Here is a 27,530-nt window from a genome sequence, read left to right on the forward strand (position 1 = left end):
GAAACGCTGGCTGGGTTGAACTGGTGGGACTTGGTGCCGTGGAGGGGCAACGGGTTGTGGACCCTTTTTAAATGGTGGGATTGGAGTTGGTATGTATCTAGACAAATACCTACCGAGGTAACCAAAAGAAAAGCAGTTCCTAAAAAAACACAGAGAAGAAGATGACGTGCTGCAGACGGGAAGGTTGGAATAGGTTGTCGAGGGTTGCACTGAGAGGGGTCAAGTGTGCAATGGAAACCTTTGGATGGATTGCGGAGTGCAGCGGGAGACCACCCCGCTCCTGCTTGGCGCTGTTGTCTCGTGCCGGAGTACCTCACAGGGCAAGCCCCGCCCCGGGGGGTCTTCAAGCTGGACGACTGAGAGTCTGAGACCATCCCGGCCATCCCGTCACCTGTCTTCCTCTTGTCCCAAGGTGTGCCACTCACTCTATGTACCGGGGATCACGAGGGACCCCATCTGATGCTGATGGATGCGACGTGACGCAGGTTAACTGTACCCTACATATCCGTACTCCGTATCCATCAGGCATTCAACCAAGGCCTCAGACAGCAAGATTATCTAGTTCCAGGTAGGTTGTCAGTGCCTGAATAAGCCAAGTGGGGCGTCCTGGTTGGCTGCCGACCTCAGGCAGCCGGAAATGGGCAAGGCGCGTTTGTTCCCAACTGTTGCTCTTGGTGGCGCGCCGCCCACAATGCACTGTGCCTGCGTTTCGCGCCTTTGACCACAAGCTTTGGTTCACTCAAGATATCCATAGAAAAAGATATCCATCTTCAACTCGCTCCCCATTCCACCCCAAGACATTTCCACTCGACTTTAAATAATTTCCTGCACCAGGTAAAATTCACTTTACTTTCTGCATCTTCTGGGGAACTCACCTGGCGACACGTGCTTGGACCATCTAGCAGCCTGTTCTCGCCTCCTCAAAACTCAAAAAGACCAACCGCAACTCTTTTACCACCAAACACAACCTTACACAACCCAACCACATCACTTCCAGGTTTCCGCTGCCCGAAAAAGTTTCAGTGCCTGCACCACCACCTGCTACCACCAGAAACTATCATAACACCACACAACACACTCCTCAGCCACGACATCAGCAATGGCTTCATCACCAGCCCCTTCAGCTTCGGGCGAGCAATCGCAGCTCCATGGCCAGAAGCCCCTCGAGCAAATCACGTTCCGTTTCTGCTCGGAATGCAGCAACATGCTCTACCCCAAGGAAGATGAGGCCGATCGCAAGCTCATGTTCACCTGCCGCACTTGCAACTTCTCCGAAGAGGCCACCTCGTCGTGCATCTTTCGCAATGTCCTCAACAATGCCGCTGGCGAGACGGCCGGCGTGACGCAGGACGTTGGCTCTGATCCTACGGTGGGTGATTCTTCTGTTGCTTCCCATCATGCTAGCTCGTTTGAACAACACCCGAACCCGGACCACTGCGCTTTTGTCTGCTGCCTGACATGCGGCCGCATGATTTCGTGTGAGATTTGCAAAGACCGTCTCGCCGTTCTCCCCACCGATGCCCACAATCCCGACATTCCCGTACCGCTCCAGAACTTCATGCGGCTCGATCAGGGCGACGCCGACATTTGCGCCTGGCAAGACAACCGCGAGAACCTCGCCGACTTCATGGCTCGGAGCGAGCAATATTTTGGCGACTTGATGGAGGAGGACGAAGAAGAAGCCATGGGATTCGAGCCCGAGAATAACGCCATGTCACACTACGTGCTCGCTCAAAGCGCTGCTGTGTAGTCGCCAAACTCTTTCGATACATATTCACTTGACACGACGAGGCTATGACGACATGATTTGACGTACAAATTGTACAATATTCCTGGCAAACACGGCGTTCTTCATTTTTCTTGCAGCGGCACACGCAATCGTTACCTTTCTCTCGACGATCATATCCCGCAGCGTATACCGGTACATAGATAGACAGCGGGTTGGGAGTTCCGGTGTTGATTTGGTTAAAGCGACGAAGTGCACGGGTTTTCACGTTACCTATGTTTGAGCCAGTGGCTGACGGGGTTTCTGCTCTAGCTGCCAAGAGAACAGCGCACTTGCCCCTCTTGCAACCATGGGGAGGCTGTCTTCTTTCAGTCTCAACAGCGAAGCGCTGAAACGGGAATGGTAAGCAGCTCCAGGCCTGTCACCTTCTGGAGTCCAACCGTTGCTGACCCTTTCTCAGAAACTCTTTTATGTGTGCTGCTATTGCGGTAATATTTACCAATGAGTTTGGTCTTTCGGCGGGACACTTGTACATCGGCGAGTAAGATACAGGAACATTTGCATGACACGGCGTTTGGCGAGATTGATATAGGAGTGGGAGAAGTTTATCACTGCTAGGGTAAACAAAACTTGGCTTTGAGGATAGGAGGAGGCATCATCGATGGGAATTAATTTTTATTACTGGGCTGTTTATTCATGGGAATGAGGGACAAATGCGTGAAAGGAGAGGTGATTCGAGTATTTTGCCTGTATTGAAGCTGTACAAGTAGTTTACACGACGCCGTATAACGCCGTTCTGATGCCACTCCCCAGTGGAGCAATGATATAATACACCCAAATGATCCCTCCCATGATTTGATTTTACGTTTTTTATTGGTGTTGGTCTCAGTTTATGCCTGCGAGGGGGCCATGCTGAGGATTCTGCTCCACTTCTTCTTGCGCAACTCCATGCCCACGACGCCGTTGATACGGGATCCGATAGGGTCGCCAGACTTGTTGATCAAAACGCAGGCGTTGTCGTCGAACTTGATGCAGCTTCCGTCTCTCCGGGTGACCTTTTGCTTCGTCCGCACGACGACGGCATGTCTGATATCACCACGCTTGACCTTGGCACCCGAGGCGGCGGCCATGCCGGCAGCTCCCGCATCTCTTTGCTTCTGCACGACCACCACGATCCGGTCGCCTGTATTGGTCAGTTGGGTGAGTTTTCTTCGGGTTTCTTGGGTAATTATCGTCGTACCGATCGAGGCGTGTCTCTTCTGGCCGATGACCATGGCGCATTCAACAATGGCGGCGCCAGAGTTGTCGATGCAGTTGAGCATGCTCTGGTGGAGAGGGTTAGCTTGATTTTATATTGGGCAAAAGAATAGAAAAGTACCTTTAGTTGAATCATCTTGTCGTCGGACGGCCAAACCGTACCTGAGGGGTGTCGTTGCTGATCGTGAAGCTCCCGGATGGGCAGCCAATTGCCATGCGGCGACGGGATGTCCTGGCCGTGGAAAATTGTTCGCGCCGACCCGAGGGGCACAAGGCTGTGCTTATGTAACGCTTGGACAGAGGCTGCTTTCTTTGAAACCATGCCCAATCGGGATCCTCATGCAAGCTCTTTAGCTTGTTCCAACATACCGGCAGCTGTGGATCCAGTCAAGACGAGATCTGGCCAATGGGAAGCTCAGCGCAAAAACTCGCGACAGGGGATCAGCTTGTTGGCACGCGCTGTCCCCGCCAGATTCCGCCAGATTTGGTGGTCAACTCGCCTAGCCCCCTCAATTTCCCTGGCAACGAGAGGGCAACCAGACAGCAACCGTGATCCTGTCTTTTTTCGTTCCCCTTTTCCCCGTCCGACCTCTTCTCCTGTACCTCATGCACACTTTGCAGGTTCGGGAAGTCAGAGTATCTGTAACGCGGGTAAAGTCACTTGAAAGTGCAGCTGCAGTCATCCGGTACAGACCAGCCAGTCTTCAAGCGTCAATCTATATCTGGAATCTGTTACCTAGGTTGCTCCCGTAACTTGCCAACTTATGACGACAACTGGCATTCGCAGCTCAATTTGCAGCCAGAGGCTGAGCCCAAGGTTTGCATCTGTCTCACCTCCCACACCTACCCATTGTCGGCCCAGCCGCTGCAGGTCGGCTCCCTTCCTTCCCACAAAGGAACCTAAAAAAGCCATTATTGGCACTTGCGCCGACCCGATCTGATCTGCCCGGGTCGCATGAAGGCAGTCAAGTCTCGCATTGAACATTGACCCCCTTCGTCCACTCCTTCTTTCATATTTCGAACATCCGACGCCCGACTTCACCTCACAACCCTCCCACCCACCTCGGTCGACCAACTCATCGATACCCGACAAACACACAACACAAAGATGCCTCCCCGGTCACAAGCCCAGGGAAAGAAGAAGCTCACGCTTGCACAGCTAGCTGCTTACGACGACATTTTAACCGATGCTCTGATCGACCACACTTATTACTGGACGACCATTCCCAAAAATCGCACATCTTACCATCCTTCCCGGGGCGTCAGAGAGGAGGAAATCGCCAAGCTCATCCAGACTCACCTCATCATCAACTCCGATCTCAAGACCGCCGAAGAGAAACTGCTTGCGACCGACGGCCTAAAGCGATTCTACAATGGTCTCAAAACATCCAAGGAAAAGGATGACTTCAAAGCCCACATGCGGCGCTACATGTCGACCTACCTGCCAGATTGCCCTTTCGAGGTCAATGCAACCAATCGCTACACCATCGTCACGTATGAGGCCAGCATCGTAGCCCGGCGCTTCATCAGGCGCAACGAGACGATCAAATATCTGGCCGGAATCCAGGTGACAATCACCCCCGAGGAGGAGGCAGACATGGCATCACGCAAAAAGGACTTTAGTCTAGTGGTCAGCAGCAGGAGCAAGTCAACCAGCTTATTCATGGGGCCTGCTCGATTTGCCAATCACGATTGCGACGCGAATGCCCGGCTCGTTACTTGCGGCCAGGCAGGGATTGAGATCATCGCATGCAGGGACATTGGCGTGGGCGAGGAGATCACAGTCAGCTACAGCGAGAGTTACTTTGGAGAGGACAATTGCGAGTGCTTGTGCCAGACGTGCGAGGCGAGACAGGTCAATGGCTGGCAGCAAGATGAGGGTGGCACTTCGGTAAAGAGAAGCATCGAGGATGATTTGGCGGCGTCACAGGGCTACTCTTTCCGGCGGAGGTTGAGAGACGAGAGTGTGGCAGGTTCAGGCTCTCGAACTCCGTCCGTCACCCCGGATATCCGCCCCAGGGTCCTCAAGAAACGGGGAAGCCAGATGGTTCTGAGCGACAGGCAGTCAACAGCGGAATCGACGGAGGGCTCAGGCCCGGGGCGCAAACGAGGTGCGGCAGCGCTCGGAACCCCGCCCATCACTCCGGCTAAGCGCCTCAAAACTATGCAATATGATCTGCCACCTACAACATCCGGGTCGCCAATTTCGAGAAGCAGCTCGGAATCTGAACTTTCGCGTAGTCCACTTGCATCTGAAGCCGGCAGCGCCAATCTCACCGACGTCACGACCCCCGCTTCAGACTCGGCAGATGGGCTCATTCTTTCACCTGAGCCGACGCCTATCAAGCAGGTGATCGAAATCCTAAGAAACGAGCAGCCTACAGCTGAGATAGACGTACAGCAACTGCCCGGGTCGATCTCCCCGGTGCCCCAAAAGTCGTACGGCTTCCCAACAATTCTCCCCACCACCGAGGTGACCCCTCCGGCCGAAGAACTGAACAAGACAGAAGCGACGAAAGCGACTCCTCCAGTAGAAGAGGTGGTTCCAGTGCCACCTCTCAGTGATGCGGCCGCTCCGACAACGCCGGTAGGAAAGGCGAAGGGTTCCAAGAAGCGCCAGGCCGCTCAGCAACGGTCACCACCACCGGCACAAAAGCGTCGTGTGCCAGGAGATTACACCCTCACACCCTTACTTCTCTCAGAGCGCGAGACTGCCTGGATCCACTGCACCAACTGCAACACTGCATTTGTTCAAAAAGACGCCTACTTTACGAGAGCCAATTGCCCACGTTGCGAGCGCCACTCCAAGCTTTACGGCTACGTCTGGCCCAAGACCCAGTCAGCAGGCAAGAACGATAAAGAAGAACGCATTCTGGATCACCGTGTCATCAACCGTTTCCTGGATCCGGAGGACGAGGCGAGGGCGCGGGGGAAGAAGGGCTGGCGGGCAGGCTCACAGAGAGAGTCGACGATGGACACCGAAGGGGGAAGCAACCCTCCCCAGCGGGGTAGGGCCAGAATCAGAGAGAGTTTGGTCCCGAAGGCGGAAGGGGCAACCGCTGCTGCTCTCGATGGAGTTCGGCGGAGTGGGCGGGCTCGTAGGGCGAGCGCAAAGGTTATTGGGGATGCATAAGGATGGAAGAGGTTCATTCAAACAAGTTGATCACGGTTGATTTTTTTGGGACTTTGTACATTAGGTGATGGGAATAGCGATTATGTTATGGTTTTCGATGGCTCGGAGGATGGCAGTGTCGAGGGGTAATATATATATATCATTGTGGTGGATGGAATATTGGTAATTATTGCTTCGTCTTCGACGATGAGGAAAATAGCGTAGAAAAAACATGCAAGAATATGTACACTCTGACACTCCCAAAAGATGCATTGGTGATGATCTGTTGATCAGCTCCTGATGAGCCATCGAGGTGCTTCCGGGAGGGTGGTCCAAGCTCCCATTGTACCCCTGAAGGCAGCTGTGAGCCTGCCTAGTATTTCAGACACTCGTACAGCTCCTTCCTTTGTTTGTCTCTTCGGGGCAACCGATGCAGGAGCTCCACAGAGAGAGCTTGCTTGCTTCCTTCCTCCTGTTCGCCAGCCTCTCCGTTTGCGCAAGGCTTCCGTCCTCTCTTTTTGCGACACGACCGACGGCGCATCATCCCTCCGACAACCATCAACCCCACCCATGGAGATATTTCCCTATCAATTCAATTAATTCTCGACTTTCGTTCTTATCGCCGCAGCATCATCATCATCGTTACTAAACCGCAACGGTTCTCCGGTCCAGCAGAACCAATCACGCCGGTCAGTTCCATCCATCATTTCCAATTGCGCCAATCAATTGCCTTGATAGCTTCTAATATCCTCAATCCGTCACAATGGCCGACAGCTTCAACGGGGTCATTGTCGAAGAGACCCCGGCCACCCAGCAGACTGGCGACGTCGAGATGACCGAGGAAGGCGATGCGCCTGCCACTGCCACCGAAACTCCTGCCGCTGCCGGCAGCACCGAGAATGCCGATTTGCCTTTTGCTGAGGGCGATCCCGACGACACCCCGGCGCCGCGCATTACCTTTTTGCAGTATCTGAGTAGCCCCGTCGTCACTCTGTTGATCGGTAGCAACGATGAAGAGACCATCCTGACGGCTCATCAGGGGCTGTTGACCCAGAGCCCATACTTTGCCGATCGCATCGCCGAGTTTGCCGATGATGGCAGCGTATGTCTTTCTCCTGACCTCTAGTAGCAGATGAAGGCTAACCCACCGCTTCCACGACAGCCCCGCCAGATTGAGCTTCCCAACGAAGACCTCGACGCCATGGGCTGCTTCCTCGAGTTCCTCTACACGGGCGACTACTTCCCCAAGAAGATCGCCGGCCAGCGCAGCCTGGAGAAGGACGCCTCGATCCCCGACGTGGACTACACCGGAGAGCAGCTCCTCAAGCACGCCAAGGTTTACACTCTGGCCGAGAAGTTTGGCCTCAACAACCTCAAGAACTTGGCGTCGAGCAAGATCCACTGCGTCAACTCCACCGCCAAGGGCGAGATCGCCTACGCGCGGTACGTCTACGAGTTCACGGCCAAGGACGACACGAGCATCCGCGCTCCTGTTGCCAACTTTTGGGCCACGAGATCGCACACGCTGCGCGCCGAGGCCGAGGATGAGTTCAGGAACTTGTGCTTGGAGTTTCCTCGGTTTGGTTACGATGTTCTTAGTAAGTTTTTGGTCGAGATGGTATGGAGGGAAAGAGATGGTATGGAGGGAAAGAGATGGTATGGAGGGAAAGAGATGGTATGGAGGGAAAGAGATGGTATGGAGGGAAATGCTAACCATGACATTTCAGCCCGCGTCTTGGACGAGAAGCTCAAGCGGGAGCGCAACGAGAAGATGCACCCCGCTGCCGGGAGCGGGAGGAAGAGACCTCGTCACAGCAGCGCCACCAATGCTTAAGGTTGTCTGTTGAGGATAAGGAAGGGAGACGGAGGAGGATAATGGATACCCATCACTATAGCCATGACCACCACTACCACCACAAGGGAGGGAGGGAGGGGAATGGTTGTTGGAAGAGAAAGGCAGCGACGGCGTTTTTGCAGGATTTTTGTTAACCTCTTTTGCTTCATTGGGGCTTATACCACAGCTATGCTTGACTTACGGAAGAAAAGAAACCAAGCGGGAGATGGACATGACTTTTTTTTGTATCATGTACCAAAATGTACTTTATTTTTCTTGTCCTAGCTTTATATTCTTGCCTTGGCGGGAGGAGGATTTCCTTGAAGTGGTGATAATTTAGGTACCATAGTGGAAAGAGGAGTTGAAACTAAATAAAAAGCAGATTAATAACAGTTCAATCTAGATGGCGATATCCTCAATCTTTGATGTCTTGCTTACTTGCTACCTCGGGGAAGGATCAGTGATAGGGATGAAGCGGGAAGGGGGTGTCCAAAGGGGAGGAAGTACGGTCGAGCCATGAAGTTAAAAATCAGGTTTTCAAAGGCACGGTAGAGTGACAAAATGAGAGTCTGATCGCACCATCGATATTAATCTCTTTTTTCAATGGACTTTTTTTTGGCTTGGAAAAGAGCACTTTGACCACCACTTTGGCCAAGGCTCTGCAGTGGAGCCCACCCAATTGAAGGCATTCACAAGGCTTACAACATTAACCATACAGCTAATACCAGGTGCAGCGAGGCCAAAATGTGACGAACCCCTGTACAGAACCTCTGAAAGGGATACGGGTTGAAGGTAACTTCTGACAATTGGTTCGGTGCAGCTAAACAGTGCACAACAAGATGTCTCGATGTAAACACAAGATGCCGTGAATACAACTGTGAATTGCATACTGCGGAACTATCTACAAGCTATCTAGTTCCTCCGTATATATAGACCTGTGGATCACCTGGATCGCGTTCCCTAGCGGTGATCCGGATCACATCCTCCACCTGAGGCTCACCATGATCACCGTGATCCTGTCGCTCCGCTCACCGGGATCACCATGAGCCTTTCGCTCCTCTTCCGACTGGTCCGTAATGACTGGCCAGGGGCGCCCCGCGCCCCGTGCGTTGGTCCCCCACCAACGATTGTGACATATAGCCACATAGAAATAATCCATGGTGGGAGATGGGTTCAATAACTCTGAACCAGTGTCACGGACCTGACATAAGTGGGGAGCGCGGGGCGCGACCCGTCCAACCACTAGGAACGGAAAAGTGGGGAAGTCAGATTATCACTAGCGCCAAGGGTGATAATCACGATTATCACCAGTCTTCGGTGAACGACGAGTGATAATCGACATTATCACTGGTGATAATGGTGATAAACAGGTCTATATATACGGAGGAACTGGCTGGTGTAGATAGACAGTTCCGCAGTATGCAATTCACAATTGTATTCACGGTATCTTGTGTTTACATCGAGACATCTTGTTGTGCACTGTTTAGCTGCACCGAACCAATTGTCAGAAGTTACCTTCAACCCGTATCCCTTTCAGAGGTTCTGTACAGGGGTTCGTCACATTTACCTTCCTTCGGCACTGCCGTCGTATCCTCCTGCTTCCGCTTGCGCACTGCTGTATTTTACAGCAACCCTGTATAGGTTCTATATTATAGGCCTATCAGGGCTCACCAGCTAACAGTATCAAAATGAAAACGATTACACCTCTTTGTATAAAGCCTTTGGCCAATAGTAAGAGCTAACATCGGGGGTGCGATTAGACCCTAACAAGGGGGGCTCCTTCTCTAAGCGTAGTGATGTCCTTACTTCTTTGGCCCTGCCGCATTCAGTCTGGATGGTCTGAACCCTCCTCGGCGCCGACGTGGTCAAGATAAGGTGTTGGGGGTCTTGTTTTGAAAGTTTGTACAAGTCCGCTGATTGGGATGTATTGTGATGAGAAGTGATATAGGGTCGATACTGGGAGGTTGTCGCTATAGCCACTATACAAGATGGGATCTCGGGTTGGGTTCGGTTGGGGTGGAGGATATGGTAGTAGTTTGTCATCGGCGTCGGTATGAAGTGAGAAGATGATGTCTGGTTGTCTGGAAGAGATTGTAAGGATCTAAGAAGCAGTGGGTTAGCTCTGGTATCATAGAGCTGATGGAAATGATGTAGCGTGGGTAGGTCCGTTTCATACTTGCTTACCTTCGGGCTTTGTGGACATGGAGCCTAGGGAATATTTGGTTGAGGTGAACAGGTAGGTAAAAGGGTGACTTATCCATTCCTTTGGTTAACCAAACTAGCGGATTGTGCTGGGGAGTGTTTGAATTAATTGTGGATAATGTTTAGCTGGTTCCCTTCGTTTGACGAGCGTCCAAATAATCCGGGGGATGGTTTGAAAGATTTTTGCTGTAATACCTATCGAGCTGCTGCAACAGCTTGGAGCAAGAGCATGGAATGATTGGCTTGTTTCAAGTGGGGATCAAACGGTAGAGTTGAGGTGTAAGAGAAATAATCTCGGGGGCAGCAGCATGTAGGAAGTTGCTTGGTGGGTACCTAGTCTCTCTGTCTCCTTCATTGGTGAAAGAATACTGGGTAGTGTGACGTCTGCGCGTCTGGATACTTGTGATATCTTCAAGCCTACGGTGACCGACCTCCGTTTACGACGCAGAGTATTTAACCCTAGGATTTGGTCTCTTTCATCCTACCTTATCTTCTTCTAACTGCGCTACGCTTCAAACTCTCTAGCGACGTCATGTTTGTATACATAGGACGCATTTCCGAGGTATTTTTGATTTCCTGATGTCTTGAACCAAACCAATTGCAATGCGGGCAACTAATCTTCCTGCAGGTCTGATCTTGAAATAACACCGCCTTTCTGACTGACGATCCTGCGACTCTCTGACCCGCCTGTTGATGGAAGGAACGTTGTGATCAGGCTGCATATGGACCAACCTTGCGAGCGTATTTGTGAGCACTTACTCATCCCACTCCAGTCGACGCCATTGATCGGTCAAAAAGACGCTCGGTTTGCTGACGCCATTCCCAATACTGGAAAGTAAGGGATGTTGACTCTTGGAACTTGCTCACAGCACATTCTCACCAGGCTTGCTTTTGGCACAGTGCCTTATTCAGCTCCACTCAGAACAAACTCGTCTTCTGCCCCCTGGGCCATACCTGTTCATTAATGGTGATATTGTCGACGATTTTCGTCGCGTTAGCAAACTTTCAATCGACCTCTCGGCATAGCATCCGAGGGCCAAAGTATCGGGTAGGTCTCATCCCGCACCCAGCTCGAAACATGATCAATCACATCAGTCACCATCGCAAGGCTGCGTCATTGAAGATGGACCCTGCATGTTGCACCGCATACATGTGGAGGTAAATACCACGCGGAGTCTTTGCTGCCACTTCAACGCCAAGTCGACTGGAGAGCCGTCAAAATACCTGCGGAAATCCCCACGTCTCGGAGAAGTCTCCGAAGTTCTGGTGGCAATGGAATCAAAAAGGGGGTGGCCACGTGCAAAAGGAATTTGTTGCCTGCCAAAGCCACCAACTGTACGTACCGTTGGAACATTGGAACATTCCTTCGTGATCTGCACATGTATAAGCGAACGCCATGATCGGACTCAACTGCGAGATTAAGCGGCTGCAGCAGTCACGCTATCTCGGATCGGGAAGAGATCATCACTAGTTTAAATGTAGTCTACCCTTGTTCCTCTTCAACGTGGACGACCTTTGTCAAGACAATTAATTGGTATATCGAAAGGTTATGTATGGTAGAGGACTTGAGACGGCATGGTGAATTACAGAAGTCACGCCTAGGTCGAAATCTTTTGCTAGGGCCGGGTTCTCTAGGAGATGCCGCGTTCTTTGGAGCTCGAAGCGAGCTCGGTACCAGCTCTGATCTGTATATCCAAAACTTGTCTGGGAATCGGAGCTAAAATACTATTCCCTGAGTTCTAACCGGCGAACGGTCTGGGGTCAGGCCAAGGAAGCTAACTTGGTTAAGCACAATGTTCAGCTAATTCGGACTCTCGAAACCAACGACGATGCTTTACCGTAGATACACCACGACCCATCGGTTCTTTTTCCATGTTCCCCACCATGAGGACCTGGGCATGGAGAAATCTTATTGGATTATAGACATCCCAGACCTTGCCGCCACAAAAGTGACAAATCATATCTGGCAGGGTCGATCGCGTTCCAGTTCCGTATTCTCGGGATAAACTTACACACCCTCGATCATGGCGGTATTTTTACCAAAGGTGAACGGGACTGGATTTGCTTACCAGAAGCGAAAATTCGCGAAGAAAGAAGAGTGATATCCTTACCTAGTACTCGGCCACAACGATGTCTACCTAGTAAAACTGAAAGATTTCAACAACCTTCAGCTGTTGTTGTTTCTGGTGCCCCCTTTTCCCCTTTTCCCTACCAGGTGACGAGGAAGAGCAGGGGGGTTTCATGTATTCGGCTCTGGTAGATTTCATCAACGTTTCCCCTGATCTTTCAATACATGTTCCATGCACAAGGGCCCCCCCCTCATGGCGGGGAGGATTGGGTGTGAACAAGGAGATCCGGCACGTCCCGGGTCCCGATTACCAGTCCACCCAGGCTCAGCAACATGAGATGCGAGATGGTGCCCGGTTTGTTGGTTCCTCAAGTCAGTATTGAAACCACCACGAGACCAGGATTCTCTCTATCACTCCTCATCAACGAATCCGATGACCCCTTGACCAGGTTTCTGAACAGGTATATGAAGCCGTATTCCCCCTCCCCATCTGCCAACATGCCAATCGCACACTGAGTTCTTCAGTAAATACCAACAGTCGACTCCATATCAGAAAGCTCTAAGCCTCAACAACTTCCCTCCACCTCTTTCACCATGGCACGTCGTTTTTCAAACCCACTCAGGGTTATTGGCCAACCGCCTGCAAGCGTTGGGATGAACGAAACCATCAGTCCCGCAATCGAGGTCTCATTCACTCTTTCAGACTACAAAGGCGTAGATATCACCAATATCGGCAATCTCTTCGCTACCGTCGTTCTCCATGAAGGATACAGCCAAACCGCTGTAGATGGCGGGTTGACAGGGGCGACGACGGTATCCCCTGACTGGACCCGCACGAGCAATGGTGTTGTTCACTTTACCTTCGATGCGGTTGCAACCAACTACCCCATGGCTGGAGCATATTACATCCAGGTCGCTGTTTATTATATCAGCAATGATGGCGGCTACTACAATCTCGTCGAGGGGAACGTCACGGCCTTGGACATCTTTTGATCTTTTGGTCCCAAATCGTGAAACATGATGTCTGTACGTACGTGTCTGAAGGTCTGTCAGTAATTACGAGGGTGGCAGCTAACGAGTGGTAACAGCAATGCCGCAGGAGGCCCAAGATAGTTTCATGTCGAGGCTCACAAAGAATCCTGGTTTTCCCTACCCACTGGATGGATATCAATCCTGGAGTACTGGCTGGAGTTTGCTCATGGCGTTTTGAATTTTTATGTACCTTTCCCTTCACCTTCACTTTTAGGTAGTTCGGGTTAACACAGCACCGGAATCTGATTTGGAGTCTGTCTTTTTGATCCTTTGACTTTCTCATGCTGTCTTTGAGGCTTCTCGGCAAACAACCGATTGGACAAACGCCCGCGGCATGTGCAAAAGCCACGCGAGCGCTACCAAGGTCTTGGATGAAAGCCGAGAACCTTGAGGGAAATTCTTGTGAAACTTCAACGCACAGTCAAACGAGATCCCCATACGTCATTCCAGGCTGGATGAGGCTGAGAACACCAGCTATTGGCCGTGTCACCACCAACATCCCACGTGGAACCAGGGTCCAACACAACAAGCAAGCCACCTGCTACCGTCGAAGTCCGATTGACGGACAAGTGCCGATTATGCAGTAGAAAATACCGAGATTTCTGCTTTCAAGATCGATCCAAGTCTTTGACAACTCCTTGCTCACGCGATTCCAGTGATTTGACGACCAAGTCAGCGCTGAATGCAAAACTTCCTTGCGCAAGTTCAGCTTTCTGCAGTCATCATGAAGAAAGCCCAAAGAAAAAGTTGAGCGCGTCCTTCTTGCTTATCATAACCACGCGGCTCAATCCCAACTACCTGACACCCATGCCCCCCTTCCCAATTACATGACAACAAGCCACTGACGTCGAAATCATACACTGCCTCCCTACATACACATTTTCTCGTCCGTTTTATTGCTTTGTGAAGCCCCCCTTCTCACACTCCCACAACATCTCCCTGGCACTTGTCACTCAACCGCTATCTCGCACCACCATATTTCTTCTTCTTCTCGTCCACCTCACCTCATCATCATCACCATCCCCAAAAGAATGATGCAATTCCCATGTAAGCACAACCAATGCAGCCTCCACATGTAAGCGGTCACTCATGTTTTCATCACCTTCCACAACCCAATCTGAACCTCCTGGTGGGCCAATTCATCTCACACCCACCCGCTTGGACAGACAATACACTACAAGCCGCCTCATCGGCTAGGACCTCGGACCCAAAATCTTGGAAGAGGTCTAACAAGATCACCAAACATGACAAGGCTGGCACGTGTCACTGGTGTGTGACCGTGCTTACACCAGGCTGACGTACCCGCCTCATTCGACCTCTTTCGGTTACACCCCCCCTCCCTTTCTACAAAAAAGTCCGATGTAAATACCATCTCCTCTCCTTCGCGGATCGAATTAACCAAAACGGCAATGAAAAACCAACTCTCTTCTCCTTTCGTACCATATTCTCACTCAAGCAAGGGACTTTTCCACCCACTCGGCTTGCATCCCGAAAAGAAAGATTGATCACGAATGCATATTCTCCCTCCTCTGCGCAAGACACTCTGACATCACAGCACAGGTCACGAAATTCTCGAAACGAAGAGATTCCATCAAGTTCCCCGAAAAAGGCAAAAATGAGCGACTCATCCAGTATGGATCAGAAGAAAAAAACGGCAAAAATAATGTCGTTCGACGGGAATTGAGCCCGACGTGGGGGTCGAACCCACAACCTTGAGATTTCGGAGCACTCCTTAAGAGTCTCACGCTCTACCGATTGAGCTAGCCGGGCAGGCTATTTGTTGAAACACCAAGCGGTATTAGGGTAGATGTTAGCGTGCATGATCCACCATCGTCACCACCGCCATCGCCGTCACCATGCTGATTCCTCTTGTTTCCAACCACCAGACAGATCACATTCTCACCGACATAAATCGTGATAACTTGGAAACATGTATTGTTACTATCACTGAAGAACTGTCCAATCCCAACCATGCCCAAACGAGAAAAATTAACACCGCTTTCAACCCATACATCCCGTCCATCATGTGCATGCAATTACAGAGTTCTGGAAGAAAAAAAACCATTTTAGTCTCGTACAATCGTCACCATGTATTTCTTATCCCTTTTCCCCCCCAATTACTGCCCATTCATGGCAACATCATGACCAAATTACACCTGCTTGAGATACTGGAGCATCTTCTCCCGTTCTTGTACCGGCATGGTGTGAAGGACATCGCGGATACCCTTCCAGGCAGGGTTGCTGGCAGCATCCTCCGTAGACTGGCTACCAAGGCGGACGAGCTCGCGCATCTCGGCCTGCAGAGCCTCGGCCTTGAGGTGCTCAACCTTCTCGTGCACCACCTTGCGGTTTTCCTCGTACCAGATGGCAACCTCGCGATCAGACTTGTCAAAGTGGGCAATACCGCACCAGGATTCGAGGAGGGAGAGGTGACGGGCGCGGGCTTGGGCAGCTGCCGCCGCATTCTTGTTGTGAACGCCCGAAACCGCAGCCGCCGAGGCAAGGCGGCGGAGGATGTACTCCTCGTTCAATCTTCTGCGCACGCGCCAGTAAAAGAAGCGGCGGGCGTTGCGCCACTCGAGCACCTCGCGAATGACACCCTTGGCCTTCATGCGGCCGGCGCGGTCGTGAAGATCGGCAAACTGCAAGCTGATCTGAGCATATACAGGCAGAAGCTCCTGCTCGCGCTCCGTCATCTTCTTCTTGATCTCATCGATCTCCTCCTTGGAAAGCGACGTGTCGGCGATCTGCCTCTTAAGGCCCGAGTAAACGGGATCGAGACGGGCCATGGTCTCAAGCTGCTTGTCCTTGCGGTACTTGATACCGATGATACCCTCAGGCTCCAAGACACCGCCGCGGGCGTCCACATCGGCGTACATCTCCATGGCGGTCGGGTTGATGGTGGGATCGACGACGACCCACGAACCGCCACGAAGCTCACCGAATGGTGGAATGTAGATGAAGACTGGCTGCTCGAACTTGACGAGAGCATCGACAATGTACGAGCCGTACTTGAGGACCTCGTTGTACATGTCGCGCTGGCCACCAGAGAATCCACGCCAGTTGGCAAGGATCATCAGGGGAAGCTGCTCGCCATAGTTGAAGTCGTTGATGGCCTGAGCAGTCTTAAAGGCAGAGTTGGGGTACCAAACACCACCGGCCTCGTTGCTGACTTGCTCGATCGAGTCAGGGTTGGCAGGGTCGGCGGGTGTGATGTTCTCGACAGAGCGGGTCTCGACACCGATGACACCCATAGGAATGCCGCCGAGACGAGCACGACCAACCACGACAGTGCGAGCCCAGCCGCCAAGGGTCTCCACGAAGGAATCCTTGTCGAACAGACCAGGCTGGAAACCATCCTCGTCCTGCTTGCCGGCAATCATCCACCTGACATCATAGGGCTTCTTCTGCTCTGGGGTGAAGACAACGTCACGATCCCAGGTGTCGATGCCAAGGCTGATGGGCACAGGGTTGTTGCGCTTATCGGGAACGAAGGACATCCACTCAACAATCTTGGAAACACCAGCAAAGTCGTCGTTGGCGGTCAAGTGAGACACACCGTTGCGGTACATGATCTGAGTGCCACCAAGCTGGAGGTTAGAGGTGTAGACCTCACGACCCAAAAGGTTGTTGAGGGCGGGGGCACCAGTCAGGATGATGGGCTGGCCCTCAATTTGCACAGCACGCTGACCAAGGCGGACAAGGTAGGCACCAATACCTGCAAACAGTCAGTACACGACTCATTTCAAAAGATCGTCAGAGAAAGGGGGAATAACTCACCAACCGAGCGGCAGGTGACGAGCGTGCAAGTAAAGATATCCTGGTAGGCTCTGCTAGTGGCACCGGCGATGAGGCCGGAACCACGCAAGCACTCGACACCCAAACCGTCTTCAGCACCAATGATGGTGACGATCTTGTGACGCTTCTCGCCACCCTCAGAGACCTCCTCGGTCAGCACAGTGCTCTCGAACCTCTTCTTGGCCTCATCGTTGAGGTAGAGGTACTTGAAGCCAGCCTCGGGCTTGCCCTCCTCGTTCCAGGCCACGCTGAAGTGAGGCATCAGCTCGTTGGCCAGACCCAAGCGAGCACCCGAATTGGCCGACAAGTAGATGCGGGGAACGCCCAACTTGCGAGCAAGCTCTGTGCACTTGTAGAAGAAGTTGTCTTCCTTGGGCCCGAAAGAACCAATGTTGAAGGTGATGTCGTTGGCGACGACAACAAACTTGCGGCCCTTGGGGTATTCGGGGGTGCGGGCGCTGATGAGCCAACCGACCATACCGCAGGTGTTGGTGCCTGGGTCGCGAGAAACCTCGGCCAAGTTGTCATGGTCATCCAAGACAAGCTCGTTGAACTCGATGCACTCGCCAACCGGGGGCTGCTTCTCGGCCATGGAGGGGACCTTCTTGACAGCATTGGCCCAGCTGTTCTGGATGGCCTGGCGGAAAAGCTCGGGGAAATCATACACATACTGAGTGCCCATCAAGTGAGCCTTGTACCGCTTGGGCTGGAGCCAGTTCTTGGTGGGGTAAGGGGTCGAGACGGGGAGCAGATGCATGGATCCGATCTTGGTGGTGCCACCGGTAGAGTAGAAGACCCAGTCGCCCTTATCCGACTTGCGCTCGGCATACATCTCTACCTGGATGACGTAGCCAGAGGTGTTGGTAATGATCACACGCAGAGGGTAGGGCATGCCGGTGGAGGGATCAGTGCAAATAATGCGGATCTCGACCTGGGCAACACGAAGACGCCAAGCGCGGGGACCGAAGCGATCCAAGAAGCCCTGAAGCGACTGCTCAACTTCCTGAGGCTGAAGCTGGAAGACGGGAGTAAAGTTGATGAACATATGGTTCAAATCCGAGTTGTGTGTGCCGATAATCTCGAGAGCGTCAAAAATATCGTTGATCACGCGGTCGGCTTCCGAAATCAAGTACTCGGCGGTAGGAATCTCATCCCGAAGTCTTCCGGGGCGAATGACAGCACGAGTGAAGAAGCGCCTATCAGTCTCAACACCCTTCCCAACACCCTCGTACATGTGGATGTTCTTGTTTTCGGTGAATACGGGCTTGATCTTGAACTTGGAGAGACGAGCCAATTCGAGCTGGAAGGCAAGAGAAGGCTCAATGTGGCGAATACTGTCATCCTCAATGTACTCGGGGCCACGGAAGGTGTAGTAACCGGGGTACGAGCCATCGTTGCGGCCGCAGATGAAGGTCAGACGACGGACGCGGCGGGCGAAAAGGTCATCCTTGAACTGATGGACCAGGGGCAAGATCTCCTTCAAGATCTCATCATCGCTGCGGCCCTCAGCATCGCGGATGGCAACGTTGACAACGGCTGAAAGTTCGTCGATGCTGTCAAGACGAGGAGGAGGGGGCGGGCGACGCTTGCCGCTGAGGTCAGGAATGAGGCCAGGGGTCTTCTTCTTGGCGCCATTCATCACCGGGAGGGTGTCGAGAGCTCTGGAGAGGAGGTCATCGGCATCCTCGAGGTACTTGCATGGCACTATCACACCCTTACGGGTCGGCTCCTCTTGTGTCTTCCTCTCGAGGTAGGACATGTCGCTGATGGAGTGGATACGCTTGAAGGTGTTATCAACCGGCGTAGCCGGAGAGGATGGGGCGGCGGACTGCAAGGGCAGCCCGAACTCGGTCTGGCCGATCTTGCGCAGAGCAAAGTCCCAGGAAACGAAGGATGGCGTCTCGGTCTCATCGGTGTGGTACTCAATCTTCTTCAGGACATACGCACGGTACGCGCGACGGACGTAAACCTCCAAAGCAGCCAGAGAAACCCAGGGATCCTCGTGAGCGAAGAACAATGTCAGGACATCGAAGACAGTGTACTTGGAGTCGACGACCTCCTTGATGACCTCAAGGTTAGGCTCCCGGTGGTCCCAGCCGGTCTCGCCGTAGCGGGACTCAACAACAGAGGAGCGCAAAATGTGCTCCATCTGGGCGGTTCTCTCCTCGAGAGACGGAAGAGCACACTGGATGAGAATCTCACGAGCCTTCAACGAGACCTTAGCAGTTTGGCGGGACTCGAGCTCGGCCATCTTGCGAAGCACTGGGCGAAGGTACTTGCCAACGTTGCCAACATTGGGCTTGTTGGGACGGTACTCCTCCAGAATGGCGAGAACCAGCGAGTTCTTGGCCGCGACTCTGGTATGCGACAGCACAGTCTGCACAACCTTGGAGGTGTCCTCCTTGTTCTGGTCACGAAGCTGCAAGATGACTTCCTCGTCCTGAGACCGGCGGCCAGAGAAAAGGCGCTCGACCTCGGCGTACATGTTCAGGAGCTCAGTAATAACGGTCAACTCACGCACCTTCTGACCTTCGGCATACATGTCGAGCACGTCGGTCAAAGGCTGAAGAGTGGTCTTGAGGACGTCCGCGTCGCTCTTGGAGGTGACGTTGTCGTCAAGGAACTTCTGGAAGACCTTGGCCAGGTTGCGAGCAGGGAACTCGGCGCCACGCGAGGACGCACGTTCGAGAACAGAGCTGAACTGAGCGTCGAGCTTCTGGGGCATGCGGGCATGGAGAGCAGAGAACTGAGCCGAGAACTCGCTGTAGGGGAGCTTGGGGTCGCGGAGCACCTCAATAAGCCCCTTCAGGGTCTGCAGCATGATCACCTGGTTGTCGAAACCCATGAGGATGTTCTTGAGGGTGTTGAAGAGAAGGGTGAACTTCTGGGCGGGCTTGTTACCAACCACCACAGGAGGGCCATACTCGGGAAGCTGGCCGATGAACGACTGAGCTTGCTTGACGCGGCTGGGGTCATCAAGAGCCAAGATACCGAGAATGTCACCAGCCTCGAGGGTAGCTCCGGGCTGCTTGATGAGCTGCACAATACCGTCCTCCTGCGCGATGAGGGGCATGTACATCTTCATGACCTCAACTTCGGCAAAGGTCTGGCCAGCGCGCACGTGGGCACCGTTCTCCACAGAGTACTTCACGAGCTTACCGGGAGATGGCGTGCGGAGCTGGGTGGGATCGTTCTCCTGCTCCAGCAGGCAGGTCTTGCTGTCGACTGAGATGCGAGTGGCGGCGGCCTCTTCCTTCCAGTACACGTTGTGACTGCGCCCATCGAGGAGGACCAGGAGACCACCGTCGCTGAGAGCGCGAACACCGACTGTGCACTTGGAACCGTTGATGAAGAGGTGGTAGCTGTCAGAGCTGGAACGACTGACGGTGAACTTGTACCGGTAGCCCTCATAGATGAAGTCCACAGGGAAGACAGTCTTGAGAATGTCCTTGGAGGGGACTTGGCCCTTCTCTAGACCGGCTCTGTATTCGGCAATGCAGTTCTCGCTGGCAATGTGAGCCTTGGTGACAGCACCGCAGACAACAGCGAGCATAGGGTCAGGTCTCTCGGCAGTGAGCTTCTTGGAAATCAACTCATCAAGCCAGCCGGTGGTGATGGTGTTGTCCTCGAAAGCCTCGGTCTCGAGAAGCTTGATGAGGTACTCGACAGTAGTACGGAAGTCACCACGGATGCTCAGCTCCTTCAGGGCCACAACCATGTGCTTTCTGGAGGCAGCACGGTTCTCGCCGTAGGCGAAAATGTGACCGAACTGAGAGTCGGAGAAGCTGTGAATACCACCAGCGGAACCGACAGAGAAGTAACCCCAGACGTTGGAGCTGGAGCGGAAGTTCAAGTCGTGGAGCACACCGTTGGATGGCTTGAAGCCCTCACCGGGATCCTCGGAGGTGATACGGCAGGCCGTGGTGTGGCCCTTGGGCGTTGGCCTACGCTGGGTCTTTTCACTTTCAGGGTTCGCAAACTGGAAGTCGATCTCGGTAGCCGTCTTGGGATCCACACCATACAGCAAACGGATGTCCTGAATCCGGTGAAGTGGGAGACCCATGGCGATCTGCAGCTGGGCAGCGGGGAGGTTAACACCGCTGACCATTTCGGTCGTAGGATGCTCGACCTGGAGACGAGGGTTCAACTCCAAGAAGTAGAACTTGTCATCGGCATGGGAGTACAAATACTCGACGGTACCGGCGGAAACGTAACCGACAAGCTTGCCGAGGCGAACGGCAGCCTCCTCCATGGCCTTGAACGTGTTTGGCTTGGCAATGGTGACGGGGGCCTCTTCGATAATCTTTTGATGTCTGCGTTGGACCGAGCAATCTCTGCCAAACAGCGAAATGTTGTTGCCGTACTGATCAGCAAGCAATTGAACCTCCAAATGTCTCGCACTGTCGGCCAACTTCATGACGAAAATGGGAGAGCCGGGGATCTCGCTCGCCGCCGCCTTGTAAAGCTCCTCGAAGGTCTCCTCGTTGACGACCTTGCGAATACCCTTACCACCACCACCCTCAGAGGCCTTGACCATTACTGGGAAACCAATCTCCTTCGCCTTCTCCAAGCCCTCTTGCCACGAGCTCACGCAGCCCTTGAGGTAGACATCATCTGGAACTGTGACGATGCCATCCTCGTCCACACTCACTTGGGAAACGCCAGTACCAGACCATGGAATACATGGCACATCGGCGTGCTGAGCTACAATGGTGGAAGAGATCTTGTCACCGAGCGAGCGCATGGCAGAGCCCGGAGGACCGATGAACACAATCTTCTTTGGTGACGCGGCGAGGGACTCTGGAAGCTTGGGGTTTTCCGAAGCGTGACCCCAGCCTGCCCACACGGCGTGTACGTCCATACGCTCCGCAATGTCAACAATAAGCTCGACATTGGCATAGTTGTGGTTGTTTGTGCCGCCGGGAACCTCAACGTAATGGTCAGCCATACGGATGTAGTCGGCGTTTGCTTGCAAATCTTCTGGCGTGGCCATCACGGTGAACTTGATGGCCCGCTCGTCGCCAAACGTCTCGTAGGCCCATTTTCGCACTGATCTGATCTCCTTGACGGCGGCGATACCGTTGTTGGCGATCAATACCTGTGAACAAGAGAGTTAGAAGTGTTTTCTCGGTCAAAAAGTATCAGGCTAGCACTCACATTTGTAATGACGGTGTGACCGTCGTGGTTAGCGACAAAGTCCTTCACCTTGGACGGCGGGGCATTTTCCAGCCGGTTGCCGCCAATGAAGTGGGAGGCGATTTTGTGCTTCTCGGCATACGAAGCCTTGCCGTTGGACTTGGGCACTATAACGCCGTTCCGTGGTGTGTCTCCCATGATTGCTGCTTTGGGGGGGTGGGTTGCAGACTCGTTTGTTGGGGATCTGGCGGGGAATTCGTTCGAAAATAAGAGAAGAGGTCGTCTACTCGATCATTAAAGTACGTAACGTGGTGTAGCGCCAGGCGGTGTGAAGCGTTTGTCGAGCAGAGCAGGTCGGCACAGGCAATCGGATATTTTCCCAAACCAGACGCCGATAAGAGGAAAGGGGTGGAGGGGGATGATGCTGGCAGGCGGCGGTGTCTGCTGTGCTGTGCTGGGAACTGGAACTGGCGGATGCCCCGGTGTCAGCGAAACTCTATGCTTGGCGATTGGGCTGCTGATTTGTATCCGTGGAGTCCGAACGAACCTGGATATGTGGACCGGTATATCCTTATCCTACTCCTACTCCTTTGCTGCAAGGGATCTAGATATCTGTTTATCAGACCACAATCAAAATATTACGATGGTGATAAGTGCAATAGAATGCAGCAGAACAGACGAGGTGAGGGACGAAGAGAAGAGGGGGGGGGGGTCGGCCGAGGGAGCTCCCAAGGTTGATGCAGACCAGGCAAGGAGCGAAGGGAGGGGAAGCAGATCCAGAAGGAATGGAGAAGAGAGAAGAAGGGAAGGGAGAAGTCCTTACTTCGGGGGGGATGAGGGGAGGAGTTGTCCGTAGATGAATGGGTCGAGTTTGGGTTTCTGGCGAGACGTTGTTCGTCCCTGTTCTAAACATTCTGGTTGACAGCCGGGGCCCGGGGCTTGGTGGGAAAGGTGGGATGTGGGGACCCCAAAATTGGAGCCATCCGCATCCGAGCAACCCAGCGCCCACCACACACCCAGACCACCACCGACCACTGCACTTTCCACTGTAACTTTTTTTTTTCACCCCTCGCACCCCCTGCGTGCCCGTGGCTCCGTCCCTTTGCTTCCCGCGCCGAGCCTCTCAGTGACATCTGAACTCGGTCGAATCAAGCCAATCATCGCTCACACCGCCGACGACCGAGCCGACATGTTGGGGAAACTCCCAAAAGGCCACACACAGCACGCCGTCTGCCCGCTTGCCGGGGCATCCAGCAGCAGCAACGTCAGCCCGCAGAACAAGTGCCCTTCCACCGTGGGCTCGGGGTTCAAGAGATGTACCTCCGTTAAGCTTTTGATATCACCGAAGACACTCATGGGACACCCTAGGTACATTTCGCGTCGTCGCTTGACTTGGAGCAACACCGACGGCGGCATTGCCTTCCAGGTTTCTATGCTTCTCTCTATTTCAAGCCTCTGCTTTCCCCATCTCCCGTCCCCAGATTGGCATTCCTGTTCCTGTTCCTGCATCCTTCTCTGCCATGCCACTGCCCGAGACTCCCGGTCTTCAACCCAGCCGCATGGACACCTTCATGTCAGCCCCGGCGCAGCACACGGCGGATTTGGGGTTCAATGTTTCGCCGACGATGCCGCTTCGGCGCTCGGGGCAACGCCAGATGGTGTCCGAATCCCTTCATCGACGATTTCGTATCTACGATCTCTCGAGCCTACTTTCCCAAATTCCCATTTGTGCCGTTTCTGTTTCCGTCTCCCCTTTGGAAATCAGCCTGCAGGGTACTTTGGTCCGAGGCATGCACTAACAAAGAGACCAGCAGCCCTCAACAACCAACCCCGATCGGTTCAACCCTTTTGCAACTGGCCCAGATGGTCTGTGCCCTTGGGCACTCGGGGCCGGCCCCTGGTTCGATCTCAGCCTGGTGGAACCGACCCCAGGGAAGGGTTTTCTGGGCGGTCATGGCTGGCTGGCTGACAGCGGACCGCCGAAGATGGCATTTTGATTTTTGGATCACACTTCACGCTTCAAGTCTTCAACAGCCACAGACAGAGCCAGTAACTCGTCCCTCAAAACTCTCCCTCAACCCAAGAGGACAGACACACGCCCAGCCACTGCAAGAATCGTGAAATTTAATGACCAGTGTTGGGACTGGGAAAGTGGCAATCAACTGTGGGTGAAAGATGCCCCAATTGTTGAGTTCCCGTCGTCCCTCGAGTTATGCCGGAACCCCCGGGTCCCTTTGATCGACAGGAAATTGTTAGCGCAAAAGACCGGAGTCGGACCCGCAGATCCCCAACATCTTGTCCGCCCAGGAATTGCCCTTTGCGGACTAGACTTTCATCATTTCTGGTCTTTTCCATCTCTCTCCCCAGGCGTTTCCGTGTTTTGGTTGTGCTCAGGGATCCGTCAACACGACGAGTTTCAACACTGACTCGGCTGGTCAACAACATTTGTAGTGGCCGACAATTCCCGGTTTCCATCTGTCCGGCCTCGTGGTCTGGAGACTCTCAACTCCCGAGTGAAGTCGCCGCTCGGTGATATTCTCCCGCTCGGTTTTGAGACGTTGGCCTCTCTTGATAAGAAGATCTTCCTTCCTTTGTGTTCAAGCAGGCCTCAGAGATGGCCTATCAGGAATAGGTCACGCCGTCACATTCATCTTGAGATGCAGATGTGGCAGCTGTATGGCTCTCTCGGTGTTATCAGTGGTGGGTATTGTAGTGTTGTCACCACTCGGCCATCGACAGCCAGATATGCTTTTGGATAAATCACATGCCACCTCACCATCGCGACAAACACTGTCGTCAACACAAAAGACCCTTGTCTCCAAGAATAGAGTCGTCACCGGGCCGCTCCGCACTGGAGAAACCTTGCCGCCATCACGGACCACAAGACTAGCCACATGGGACAATGGCCATCGTGATGTGGTCCCAGGCTGTTTACCTCTTCGTGATGAATCATGAACCTCCAGTCCAGTGATTGTAGGACCATCCATCTCGATCATGTCTATGTATACCGTTGGTAATGTCCATAATTTGCCAGACATATCTAGTGTCCAACCACACACCCCCCTCCTGCTTCCTCCACCGCGAGGTGTACCTCTAATCCCTCCACACCAACATGCCTAAACATACGCCGTACTCTTAAGACTGCGAACCATGCCCTTCTGCACATCTATCTGCAAGCAAGCAATCCAAGCAGATCGGAAGCCACTGCCGAATCTTGACAGGTCGATCCGACCCGACGGGAAGGCAGGTCAGCAGAAGAACCAGGCCCCACTGACATCAGAATCGTACGATTTTTCTCTTGGTTCCCTTTCCCACGAGGCCAACGGGGGGCTAGACCAGTCCAGGATCTGCCAGGCACAGCACCTTCAAAGACATGAAGCTCAGCCTTATAAAAGTTAACTGATGCTGTTGGTTTAAGGTGTAACATCGAGCTTCACCAAGTTTGCTGCAGCTACGTGGACAGAAGAAGGGGGTACATTTGTCTGTTCTCTTGACCACGCATCAATGCTTTCCCAAGTACCTAACTAATCCTTTCGTTTACCTTGACAAATCACAACAAACTTCAGCAAGATGAAACACCCTCTTTGACGCACGCACACACAGCTCTCGTAAACTCTGAGCCTGATATTTTGGCTCTATATTTCAACTGGTCAAGATTATTTCCCAAGGTACCTACCTACCTAGGCACGCGTCGTCGACAAAATAACTGGTACTACAAGTAAGTAAGACGTATGATAACCGTTGACTTCTACCTTTTAAACAGGGAATAGGCCTTTTGACTACTCCCTCAGGCCTATCGACTATCTCTCAAGACCTACTGGTCATTTCGAGGCCTAGTAGCCATATTTTAGGTATGGTTCAGAACTTTTGCAATGTCGTCCACAGCATGCTAGGTACTACTTGCGCGTGCCCTTCAAACTATCACTCGTTGCCTCTGCTGTACCTTATTGCATCAGTCCGTCTCCCGAAGACTTCTTGCCCTTGAAGTTTCCAGGAAGAATACTCCTCAAATGCCATGCATGTCCATACTCCTCAAGCACCATGTCTATACCCCTCAGTCACAAAAGAACAATCCAAACGCCATTCCCTCGCTCAGCACCCAAGTCACACAAAATCCCCAACCCCGAATCACAACACCCACCCCATTCGTTACATGCAATCATACCATCAAAGTTGAAAATCGCTACAAAACAAATGCAAAACTACAACAATATCATCTCATAACCACAACCCACCACCATGCTCAAGCCCTCCAAGCTCAATCCTCATCTCTCATGTCATCACAAAGCAAAACAAAAAACACCGTCAATCGTAATGCAAACTGTAAAATGCACAAAAGAAAAAAGAAAAAAAAATAGGTATCAAGTATTGAAAAAAAGTGTATATCAAAGCAACCAATTCATCCATCATCACTCTCTCACACATCAACGCCCCGTCTTTCTTCTTCCGGTAGGTTAGCACCCTCCCCATTCTTCCCGCCTCACCTCAGTAAGAAATATAAGGTAGAAGAGAATAAAGCCACAGAGTTGCGATGTGTGAACCCCCCGGGCCATGCCCAACAGGCCCACTCAATTATAGCGTGCCATCTCCACCCCCAGCCAATATTGGATTTGGCCTTGCGACCAGTTGACCGCCAAGAGTGATAATACCCGTCATGGTTCGATCACCCAAGGTCTTGGGTCGATGGGAGACGGACGTCAAGAATGACCAAAGAGAGCTGAGAGCTGAATTCTATCTGATAGCTTCTTGGAGGATCATGGTGTATTTTGCCCGGGGATGCTCCCTAGGCGTCAGCGAGAAACCCACGAAGGAAGATCCCGGCAACGAGCAGCAAACGCCCCTGTGTGTCACATCTGAAATCGGCAAATGCTATTGGTTGACGGGCTTCGAGAGGCCATCGCTGCCGAAGTTCCAGCAGACCAGGCTAGCAGACAATATAAATTCAAGATTGACCCGTCTGTGGGATCAGTACAAGCGATTTTGCTGACCGAGCTGTGGGATCAGTAAAAGCGATTTTGCTGACCCCGCAGGGCTGGAAAATGTCCGGTGGAATGCAGCTTTACAAGACGGCCACTGCCGGGCTGGGCTGATGGGAAGCAAAGCCCTGCCGGGCCACAGGGGCTCTGCTGGCCCATAGCACAAAAACCCGTGGAGGCCATAAATTTGAGGTCTTTCCCCAAAAGGCGAAAAAAGGGGCCCCCCACCCACTTCCGGGCGAGGACAGGATAAAACGCATGGGAGTCCTGCTGTTTGTTGGCCCCGCTACCGAACGAACCGACCGGAGAATTCCCCAAGCCCGCTAACCACCCCTTGGCCCTCCCAGCCGGAGAGGCGTGCTTTTTTCCAAGTTGTCCCTGTTTTAAAA

The 27,530-nt window shown here is 52.9% G+C and overlaps 5 protein-coding genes across 5 annotated transcripts, besides 6 other annotated features; 3 read left to right on the forward strand and 2 right to left on the reverse strand.

The window, feature by feature from the left end:
* Positions 1-1,099: 1,099 nt before the first annotated feature.
* PODANS_7_3840 (uncharacterized protein) lies at positions 1,100-2,231 on the forward strand (the record flags this gene model as incomplete). The annotated part of the gene is made up of 3 exons (XM_001907595.1): positions 1,100-1,744; positions 2,039-2,128; positions 2,187-2,231. 3 exons carry the CDS (start codon positions 1,100-1,102, stop codon positions 2,229-2,231), a joined length of 780 nt encoding a protein of 259 aa, XP_001907630.1.
* A 385-nt stretch (positions 2,232-2,616) lies between these two features.
* PODANS_7_3830 (uncharacterized protein) lies at positions 2,617-3,048 on the reverse strand (the record flags this gene model as incomplete). Its single annotated transcript, XM_001907596.1, has 2 exons — positions 2,617-2,909; positions 2,967-3,048. 2 exons carry the CDS (start codon positions 3,046-3,048, stop codon positions 2,617-2,619), a joined length of 375 nt encoding a protein of 124 aa, XP_001907631.1.
* Positions 3,049-4,091: 1,043 nt separating this feature from the next.
* On the forward strand, positions 4,092-6,116 carry PODANS_7_3820 (uncharacterized protein; the record flags this gene model as incomplete). Its single annotated transcript, XM_001907597.1, has 1 exon — positions 4,092-6,116. One exon carries the CDS (start codon positions 4,092-4,094, stop codon positions 6,114-6,116), a length of 2,025 nt encoding a protein of 674 aa, XP_001907632.1.
* Positions 5,115-6,114: a repeat region (rgion duplique sur le chromosome 1).
* Positions 6,117-6,858: 742 nt separating the features above from the next.
* On the forward strand, positions 6,859-7,929 carry PODANS_7_3810 (uncharacterized protein; the record flags this gene model as incomplete). The annotated part of the gene is made up of 2 exons (XM_001907598.1): positions 6,859-7,197; positions 7,258-7,929. 2 exons carry the CDS (start codon positions 6,859-6,861, stop codon positions 7,927-7,929), a joined length of 1,011 nt encoding a protein of 336 aa, XP_001907633.1.
* Positions 7,930-8,674: 745 nt separating this feature from the next.
* Positions 8,675-9,065: a long terminal repeat (LTR crapaud).
* Positions 9,066-9,124: 59 nt separating this feature from the next.
* Positions 9,125-9,491: a long terminal repeat (LTR crapaud).
* Positions 9,492-9,607: a repeat region (LTR hyla copie 86).
* Positions 9,608-14,914: 5,307 nt separating this feature from the next.
* Positions 14,915-15,001, reverse strand: a tRNA (tRNA-Lys).
* Positions 15,002-15,381: 380 nt separating this feature from the next.
* PODANS_7_3800 (uncharacterized protein) lies at positions 15,382-22,363 on the reverse strand (the record flags this gene model as incomplete). Its single annotated transcript, XM_001907599.1, has 3 exons — positions 15,382-16,949; positions 17,012-22,127; positions 22,187-22,363. 3 exons carry the CDS (start codon positions 22,361-22,363, stop codon positions 15,382-15,384), a joined length of 6,861 nt encoding a protein of 2,286 aa, XP_001907634.1.
* Positions 22,364-26,711: 4,348 nt separating this feature from the next.
* Positions 26,712-27,276: a repeat region (rgion duplique sur le chromosome 4).
* The last annotated feature ends 254 nt before the right edge of the window (positions 27,277-27,530 follow it).

Source organism: Podospora anserina, chromosome 7, assembly GCF_000226545.1.
Source record: "Podospora anserina S mat+ genomic DNA chromosome 7, supercontig 1".
Lineage (NCBI taxonomy): Eukaryota > Fungi > Ascomycota > Sordariomycetes > Sordariales > Podosporaceae > Podospora > Podospora anserina.